The sequence below is a fragment of the Bidens hawaiensis genome, unplaced genomic scaffold, assembly GCF_021521415.1.
Source record: "Bidens hawaiensis isolate Kalapana, Puna unplaced genomic scaffold, B.hawaiensis_p1.1 tig00029260_1, whole genome shotgun sequence".
Classification (NCBI taxonomy): domain Eukaryota; kingdom Viridiplantae; phylum Streptophyta; class Magnoliopsida; order Asterales; family Asteraceae; genus Bidens; species Bidens hawaiensis.
The window spans coordinates 55,687-66,277 of record NW_027494815.1 but is presented as its reverse complement, the minus strand read 5'-3'; the positions used below and the strand labels follow the sequence as shown (position 1 = coordinate 66,277).

Sequence of the window (10,591 nt, the reverse complement as noted above, 5' to 3'; positions counted from 1 at the left end):
TAATATTTTTATCATTATTAATTTTTTAAACGAGGCCTCAAAAATTTGGAGGCCTAAAGCCCTAGCTTTACTTGCTTAGCTTGTCGGGCCGGCCCTGTGTCTGAAAGAATCTTCACCGAGAGCGCAATAACCATGTCTACTTTGGCTGTGAAGATTAAGACAACATTGAACCAATATTCAAGTACCAACTCATAGACCCACATTCTCCACTCATAATCTACTAAATAATAACATCCTTACTATGACTCCACAAGGTGCTGTGTAAACGTGGCCATCACAAACAAAAGAAAAAAAACAGGGACAACCGATGTCGTATTCTTCAACGAAGATGCAATCGAGATGATGAACACAAGTTGCAAAGACGTGGTTGTCACACATGGAAACACGAACCCAAAGATACTATCACAACAAATGATTTCACATATAGGGGGTGCCAAAGTGCTTCGGTGTAACACCGGAAAAAACCTTCTTTTGTAGTTTTGTATAATAGGAAACAGACGGTAATATCTTTTGTGCACTAAAGTGTTGTTCAACTATAATGTACTTATATATTATAATGCAGCGACTTGGATTACAATGTGGCTCTCAAACACAGCGCAACGCACGGGTAAAAGAAACTAGTTTTTTTTTTTAAATGACTAGATAACATTCTTGATGATCATAAGATATTGTAAAAATAGTTTGTTAGGACTTAGGAAGGTCCATAAAAAACTTTTTAAAGTATATTTAAAACAAATAAACATATTTATTTACGTTGTGCATTTAACTGAAGTTAAATTAAGTTGTATTCCAACTATAGAATTCTAATACTGACAACGTCAGATTTTATTATGTACCTGTTTGAAAACCAATTTGGTGTATTATTTTATCATGCGACCGACTCGAAACATAATGAAAAAATTATTTTTAGCAATAAATAAACGCCTCTAAAACTAATTTGTCCAATAAATTTTCCTATACATCTATCACTGTATAGGAACCTACTATTATAATTAGTGGCGGATCCAGAAATTTTTGTTACGGTAGGCACAAAATGGATAGGGTAAAAAGCGGGTCGGGTCACTGGGCCGACAAACCATTTGGGAAGCCCAGAGCAGAATGAACTTTCGGGGCATATGAGAGTGTAAATGAGTTATTTTACACACCACCCTTTAAAGTTTAAACGTTAAATCAAATATTATATATATATATATATATATATATATATATATATATATAATTAAGTTGCATTTTGGACACGCGTATTTAATCATTACATACACAATCACCAAGCACCGCCATCATTATTACGACAAATCCGGCAACCAGCGGCAAAACCAAAACCTTTTAATCGGAAAGTCACAAGATAGTTTTTGCTTGAATAATATCTTCACATAATTGAACATGGTCTAGTTATACACGTATTTAAAAAATAAAAAAATTTAGTTATACTATAATATTGAAATTCAAGTAAAATGACAAATAAACTCAATAATATAGTAATCAAATAATTCAGAATTGAACGTAAAGTGAAAATTGTGAACTTGTAAAATAAGAAAACAATAAAAACTTTTATATGATACTTTTTTTACTATTAATTCAATTAAAAATAATTAGATTTATAATTCCAAGGTAAGTTAAATGTGGTTGGATGAATTTTTGATGTAGGGCGACTAGAAGTCAAAGCCTTTTATTTACACATTAATCCCCAAAGGTTTGTATGTCACGATGGCCGGAAAATCACAGTAATCTCTTTATTTTAATTATCCACGGTGGGCACTGACCATTTTTTACGGTGGGCACTAACTGTTTATTGACTAATTATATACTAAGGTGACCTGTAAACATGGCACTCCGGCAACCGGACGGTGGGCCAAAGCCATGGATCCGCCCTTGATTATAATAAATAAAAATGATGGTTCAACCACACATCCCTTAATTGATTTAATATTTTGTCATGTGACACCCCTATCTTTTCATCCTTAATTCATAATTATTTTTTAAAATAAATCATTTAAAACCTTTCATAACTTATCCATTTATCACATCAAAATACCAAAATTCTAATATGTTTTTCCTATAATATTTAATTTTTTTAAAAAGAAATGTTTCTTAATGATATCCTTTTACAATATTTATTTTAAAATTTTAATGTGACATTCCATTGTTTCTTACAATTTAATGACTTATACAAAATAATAGTTTTAATAATTTCAGATTAAAAAGTGAATGATTTAAATTTAATACTTAATCTTATTTTTAATTTAAACTATAAACTACACTTAACACTTTAATTTTGAAAACCATTTGTGATTTTTAAAAATCTTTCACTTTCCGACTATAATTATAACTTCTATTATATTCCAAAAATAATAGTAATAATAACACACTCAAAAGCTTAGAAACTAAAATTTATATAACCTTACTATCCTATGTTTTTTTTATTAAAATTGGTTTATTTCACATAAAAAAAACAAATGTTAACAATAGTTTTCATTGTTGGTCATATGGTTTTACATGCTCATATGCATCAAATCTAGATAAATACCTTTCAGGAAAAGTATATGTAGATATAACCAAAATATATAATGGTCGCTACTATCCTAAACCTATAATGGTTTCATGTTGTTTGGGATGTTTTGTTACTTTGAAAAAATGAAACTGCTTTTTATATTTAAGATAACGTTTTTTATGTTTTAAAATAATTTTTCAATTTTTTTGGACTTGCATTGTTTTAAACGCTTAGCATCTGGTGTTTTGCTTATATATATTAATTATGTTAAACACAAATATTAATTATATTGCTTTATAATATAATATATTTATTTAAACTTTGCGTACTGTTTATTTAAGCATTTGTATGAGTTGTATCAATCTTTTTTGAACACTATTCTTCTTAAAAATATAGATCCCTATATCAAATTGATATTAGTACTAAATGATTTATGTTATTAATAACAATCGTGTGTTATTAGTAAGAAAAGTTAATTAAATAAGTTTTAAGCATTATATACAAGGAAAGTTTTTAGATATTTATGTCGCACTTTTTAGATCAAAATAGAGATGGAGTCAATCTTCTAATATTCATTGAAGAGGATAACTATAAAATGTTGTATATGAAGAAATTTTTAAAAATTAATGAAAATTTACCATCTATTTTTTTTTATTTTATGAAAATTTTATTGTATTTAGCGTTGTAATACATATTCATATTCATTTATCTAATACCAAATTAGTATAAGCATTTCACATTGTTTTGAACCTTTGTTGATATAGTTTATCCAGCCCGTGTATACACGGATATTTAACCTAGTGTTGTATACACAAAGATTCTTTTATGTTAATTAGTTTAAATCAGGTTGAAAAATATACCTAATCAATCAACAAATACAAAGGGGCAATCCTCAAAATGTCCTCTCTTTTAGGGCTGTGCAACGATTCAAAACCGCGAGAACCGAACCGGAACCGGAACCGTTAAATGGTAAATATAAGAACCTAAACTGAACCGTATTTTAATGGTTCCGGTTCGGTTCGGAACCGAGTTAAACGGTTCTTGTGTAAACGGTTCTTGCTAGAACCGATTTTCAATTAAAATTCTAAATATGAAATGTTAGAAGGTGTAAGAAATAAGAGACAACCCATAAAATAAAAAATTATCATATCAACATATTACATTTTAATGAAGGGGATTGAAAATAGATTAGAATAACTCAAAATATTTCATAAGACAATTATTTTTTAAAACAGATGTAGGGCCGTGGAAGATGATTGTCGTTTATGATATTGTAAGGGATTAAATGTAACCAGGAAAGTGAGAACATGGATGGTCGTTTGTACATGGAAGTATGAAAGCCTACTAAATAAATAGGATTTTAAATATAATCTTCAAAGTTTAAACCTAACCCGGTTCTAACGGTTCTATAACTGGAACCGTTGGTTCTAACCGGGAACCGTTTTCACCCAAATTTAAGAACCGGAACCGGACCCGAAATACAATAATACAGTTCGGATCTAGCGGTTCGGTTCCGGTTCCCCAGTTCTCACGGTTCGAAACCGCAAACTGCTCACCCCTACTCTCTTTAAAGAGAGATTCCATCGTCCCCCTCCCCCCCTCCAAATTTCAAATTCAACCTTTGTTCAGCACAAGCCCATCGATGTCGCGGTGTTTGAAATTCAAGCCGACGCGCTTGTGTTCAAATCATATCATGCCACGTGGCTGAAACGCGTAGTCTCCAGCATGTTTCGAAACAAATCTCGTAGTCCCCGCATGCTTCTAAACAAATCCTGATTCACTTTTTTTTTTATAATTTTTTATTACTTTTTTTTTTGTCTCAACACATTATTTTTTAGAGCAGCCAAAGCCAAAGTTTTTCCTGTCTATTTTACCTATTGTCTCAAGTGAAATTAGAAATCACAACCATTTGATTACAAGTCACATACATTTACAACTAGACCGAGTTGAGTAGGCCTGAGAAGTCGAGTTTTGAAAGGTTAAAATTTGGCAAAATATAAATAAAGTTAAATAAAATGGATTATCATAACATTGGGCTGCTATTGAGCGCACTTGTGGCCCGTGGGAAGTAGACATGTATATTAGACATTGGGTCATTTTTGCCAAGATATCGTAAGTACAACATAAAAGCCAACTCTAAAATCAAATATTCAAATGAGAATAGTAGTTTATTTTTTTACTTATATACGAGGTTTAATTTTTCTTAATTCATGTAGGGGCACCGGCGGATCTTTATTCGGGTCAATCCGGGCGGCGACCTATCACGTTTTTCGCTTAGTAGCGTCTTTTTTTCGAAAAAGTCAACAAAATATATATATGTATTGAGTCTGGCCAAGCCAAATTATTTGAATCCGACTCATCCAAATTATTTGTGTCCGGGCGAGACTTGAATTTTTATGAATGTAAAATTTGTTTAAAGCCAAATATCAAAAATCGTTTACGAAATAAACGTAAAGATAAAGAAAGAAAGGCTAAGAAATAAAACTACATAAGACCAACCCCAAACCCAAATAAACTTTAAACAAAAAACTAAACATTAAGCCCAAAATCCAACCCTAACGTATGGTTGATGTTTGAACACAACAACAAATGGCGGTCCCATTTTGCGATGGTCGTTGTGTGACTTACTGACTTATGAGGTTCGACACAGAAGTCAAAACAGAGGCTGAGAAGCAAGCAAGTGAATTGATGAAATCGTTTGGATGTGAAATCGATTGATTGATTGGGCATTGTCGTTGTCTACTGAGGCCTGAGGTTCGGAACTGACTCGTGTGAGAGTGAAATCGATTAATCGAAACAGTCAACAGAAGCAAGCAGAGACCATGTTCGGTAATTCGCATTTCACCATTTTATATTTCTTTCAATTTGGTATGTTAGGGTTTGGAATTATTGTTTAACCCGACCAAAACCAGATTGCCGACCCGACATTTAGAAGTAGGAAAAAATATTTGATTGTTGTGACTTTCGGCCTATCCATACTAAATTCTCAAGATCCGTCACTGTGTAGAGGCATCGTTTATGTATCATGTTTTACCATAATAAATCAAATAGCATATCTAAATATATTCGTACGCACGGAGGGTGGTGTGGGTATATCGTATTGGATTAGCAGGTTTTGAGTTAACTTTTTGAATCATTCAACACAAATATGAAATACCACTTATATATTTTCACGGTTAGTCTCAACACTAGTCTCTCTATACGAGTATTTTGAAAAACCTCAAGTAACTTGTTTGATTAATAATGATATGAACTTACGTGACAGATGTATTCTTAATGTAGAGGCGTAAAATTTATTTTAAAAATTATAAAACACCTGGCTCAACCTTTCCAGTTTCCCCTCCTCCATATTGTTCTTTTAATTTATTTTCTTATTTTCGTCGTAACTCTAATCATAAATTTTTAACCAAAATCTTTTACAATATTTATACGTTATTATTGTCAAAACATTAATTAATAAAATAACTATAAAATGATTAATTAGTAAAAAGCTATATGTTATTATCGTCAAAACATTAATTAGACGAGTAGATGACATTTATTAGTTGAATGTTTGAACTAAACAAGTTTTGTCTTACGAGTATCAGTCTTTGGTGAGGGTTTTCCTAATATCGAAATACAAACATATTCTGATGCGATGAATTTAGCCGGTAATCCGATTCGGATTGTTCCACTCACATCGTAGCGTTAGATGTACGCACCGCCCCCGATTCCCAATCATGTTGTAAATCTTTACGTAATTGAATCTAAGTCTTTATCTTTTATTATTATTATTATTATTCTTATTATTATTTTGTGGTTTATATCTTTTAAAGCCTAAACCCACCCAACTTATTATTATTATTATTATTATTATACCCACTTCCAATCTTCACTTATTCAATCCATTCCAATTGGGTTTCAATTGAAGATCAATCATGTCCTTCAGATTCCGAGCAGGGGTATGTTATATGGTTTAATTGGTTATCATTAGGGCATTATTAGTTACTATCAATTGGTGATTTTGATCTAATATTTGGTCAATCTCAGTATTTTCATCTGTTGGATGTTATGTGGTATGCAATTACTTGAATTTCAATTCTCAAATTTGGTTCATCTTATGAGTGTTAAAGAGATTATTATATTACCTAAGGTTTATTGTAATTATCTTGATACCGTTTGATTAGGTTTGGGTTGCCTATCATAACGGGTTAGGACCGGAACGTGTCAATTTAGAAAAAGGGTTATCTTGGTTTGAGTCGAAAAGGGTCAGGTCAGAACGGGTTTGGGTTGGAACACATTGGTTCAAAAACTTTTTTTTTTTTTGGGAATTACTGTAAATTCAGCTTTGCTTCTGGTTTTCAGCACTTGTTACGCCTGGTTAGGCATTGGTTACACGTGTTTAAATGCCCGTTACACGCGATGGTTACGCACCCGAAATTGGGAAACTTGACTTTCAAGACTCTAATTTTTGGTCTGTATTTGAAATTTTTATAATTTTAGAATTAGTTTGGTTTCTGGAACTGTTTTTATTATGAGATCTTACACTCTTAAACATAAAGTATTGAAACTCATTTTTTGGTATTATTTGTAATCTCTATTATTTTTTATTTAATTAAATACCTGAAACTGTTCTTATTATGTGAACTTATACATACACCCTATTGATGATTTGATTAGCAGAAGAATGCGTCATCCGGAATGGGTGTTGCTGATCACTGCAAAGGCACCTTCTTGGAGCTGCAAAGAAAGAAAGCACACCGATACGTGATTTTTAAAATCGACGAGAAGAAAAACGAAGTCGTCGTAGAGAAAACCGGGAATCCTGCTGAAAGTTACGATGATTTCACATCGGCTTTGCCTGAAAACGATTGCAGATATGCGATCTTTGACTTTGACTTTGTCACCTCCGAGAACTGCCAAAAGAGCAAGATTTTCTTCATCGCTTGGTATTTTCGTATACCGTTAAAATCTAACATTTTGTAATGGTTTAATTATTATAATTTGAAAGGCTACTTGTATGTTGTGCAGGTCACCTGCAACCTCTAGGATTCGAGCCAAGATGTTGTATGCAACATCAAAAGACCGACTCAGACACGAGCTTGATGGGGTCCACTATGAGATTCAAGCGACGGACCCTACAGAAATGGAGCTTGATGTGCTGAAGGAACGCGTATACTAATCGGTTAGCTTTCTTCAACCACTGTCTCTAGCTTCTTGAAGTTGCAAACCGGTTTCTGCTCCTTTCTAGCGAAAGAAAGTTACGTTTCATAAAAATGGCACTTGGATGACAATAAGATCGTTTCACTGTAAGAAGCGTCCAATTATTTAAACTTACAAATCGTTATGTATTTAGTGACCCGCTATTATACCTTTATAGTTGGCTTCTAGTCCTATCTCCGTCTTGTGCTATTGTTTTGTTGAGGTCGTTTTCGGCCAATTTACTTAGGAAGTAAGTTGATTTAGGTTATGTTTTATTTTAGCCGGTCAAACGGGCAAAAAAGCTAAACACTAACTTTAAAAGAAAGCATGTCAAATGGGTTGAAAAGTTGCAAAAATTGTATTCTTAATGTATAAGCCTTCTAATTAATTTGGGCCCGTTTTGGTGAACCCAACCCCGCAAAAATGTGTTGAATGAACCCAACCCGGCCTGACCCGTACAAAAATTTACTCATTTGATTTTGGACCCGTTTTGACCTAGGAATGTGCATGGGTTGGTTTTGGAAACCGCTTGGTTTCAGTTTTAACACCGGGTTATGTTTGGTTTTGTTCTTTTTAATTTAATGACTAATTGATTATTACACATTTGAATCTAAAATGTTTGGGCTACCCCATTTATTGATTTTATATAAATTATTTCAAATCGGGGTTTCTGGTTCAGTTTTGTTCCAATCGGTTTTGGTTCAGGTATTTCTTTGGCTAATAGCAAAGCCAAAACTGAAATAAAAAATCAGTTTTTGAAGAAACTTAAAACTGGACCGTCGGTTATTTTTGTTCAGTTACATTGGTTATTCTGGTTACAGTTTAGTTTTATCGGTCTTATGCACACCTCTATTTTGACCTGTTACCCAACCCACTCGCTTTATAGGGCATGCTAAGAAACTAATGATTATGTGGTTTTAAAGACTACCTTGAAGCCTGTATTATTCTTTACATATAATAGTTAAAAGAAAATACACACTTTATTAAAATTGAAAACACACATTAAACACAAAACAAATAGGCATGCAAAGAGATATTAAGCTGTTGAATTAGGTTCAATCGCGGTTAACTTAATTTCACTTTCATTTCTTACCACATCATCATCATCATTATCGTCGTTCTCACCCGACATCTCCTCGAGCGATTTCCCTTTAGCTTCGGGTACCAAAAGTGTGAACAGAGCACCCAAAAGGTTAACAACCGCCAAAATAGTAAGCGCGTTTTTAACACCGATTCCTTTACCATACCCGTCCTCAGGGTCAGTTTTGCTCTGGGCAAGATACAAGAATCCAAAAGCGCCAACTATTGCCCCGAGCTTCCCAGATGCTGCTGATATCCCGTGACACGTGGACCGCAATCGTGCTGGAAAAATCTCAGCTGGCACGATAAATGTGGTGGCGTTCGGGCCGAAATTCGCAAAGAAGAAAGTCAACGAGTATAACACAACAAACCCCATTTTATTTTTGGATTCTTTCCAATGATCATACGGGATTGCTAACGCGAACATAAAGATTGTCATCATCATAAAACCCATTAACTGGATTTTAAATCTTCCGAGTTTATCGATTAGAGCAACGGTAAACCAATACCCGGGAACGGTACTGCAAAGCGCGATTAGGGTTTGAGCTCTCGCAATCCTGTAAACCTCCTCGATTGCGCTCATTTCAAACGCTTTAGGAATCCAGCCGATCGCACTAAAAACGTCTTTTTGGAATAGATTTTGACTGTAAAACGCGATATCGAGTAAGAACCAAGTCGTTGTGGTCCCGAGCAAGTGGAGCCCGTGGCGCCTAACAAACTCTTTTGAAAACAAACCGAATGAGTTCGTGTCCTTTTCAGTAATAGTATCAACCTTTCCTTGCTCGGCTTCAATGTCGACTTGCATAACCCTAGCCATATCATTTGCCGCTTTTCTGCGTTCTTAGCTACTAAAGCTGTATATCGAGCGGTTTCAGGCATCTTCATTCTCCAATAATATGTTAAAGCTGCGGGTATCGCGCCAAACATTAAAATAATTCTCCAAATGTAATCGGCTTGATGCGGGGTCGAACCGAGATGATCTTTATAATAAGGAGCAACATTGTACTTAGCTTTAAACGCCGCCGACACAATAATAGCAAAAATGCCCCCAACTAAAATCCCAAAACCTTGCATAGCGAAAACAGCTGCGATAAACGCTCCACGCGTCTTCTTATTTGCATATTCCGACATAATGGTGGCAGAAAGCGGGTAATCACCGCCAATCCCAAACCCTAACCAGAACCGAAAGAAGCAAAGTGTGACCATAACCGACTTCGGATCATTACTGAATGAAAGCCCGGAAGCTATCGAGCAAATCACCATGACCATAAGTGTCATTCCATACACTCTCTTTCTTCCCATTTTGTCCCCGAGCCACCCGAAAAAGAGTTGACCCGAGAGGGTCCCGACAAATGCCACGCTATTGACCGCTGCAGCCACATTAGCCGGCAACGTGCCTGGTTTTTCGTGATCTTTGAAATAGTATATCCGACCGAGCAATTTAGTGACGAGGGAGATGCAAAATAGATCGTATGCATCAGTGAAGAAGCCCATTCCGGCTATTACAATTGCGGTGAAGTGATACCATTGTGTTTTGGCGAGATCGAGTGCGTGAAGCACTTGAAGTTGATCTCCCGCCATCGCCGAAAAAATGTGATTTAGTGCGGTAAACGGTTTACGGTGTGTGCTTATATATGTATATGTATATGTATGATGTAGATGGACGTTGGAAACAATATATACGAGCATATACCTTTGACATGGAAACAGTTGTTAATTGTTTGGTCATAAAGCCATTGGAAATTGTCAAAAATTCGATTTTGAGGTTTTCAAGTGATGACAGATAAGATTTTTTTGTCTGGATTTTAAGGTATTAGGATTGTTTTCTACGTCAAGAAC

General features: G+C 34.4%; 1 protein-coding gene and 1 pseudogene across 1 annotated transcript; one reads left to right on the top strand and one right to left on the bottom strand.

Moving 5' to 3' along the window:
• Positions 1 to 6,281: 6,281 nt before the first annotated feature.
• Positions 6,282 to 7,762, top strand: LOC143578371 (actin-depolymerizing factor-like). The gene is made up of 3 exons (XM_077061967.1): positions 6,282 to 6,432; positions 7,154 to 7,419; positions 7,502 to 7,762. Exons 1-3 carry the CDS (start codon positions 6,409 to 6,411, stop codon positions 7,650 to 7,652), a joined length of 441 nt encoding a protein of 146 aa, XP_076918082.1. The 5' UTR covers positions 6,282 to 6,408; the 3' UTR covers positions 7,653 to 7,762.
• A 939-nt stretch (positions 7,763 to 8,701) lies between these two features.
• LOC143578367 (putative inorganic phosphate transporter 1-7 pseudogene) lies at positions 8,702 to 10,372 on the bottom strand (annotated as a pseudogene).
• Between the last annotated feature and the right edge of the window lie 219 nt (positions 10,373 to 10,591).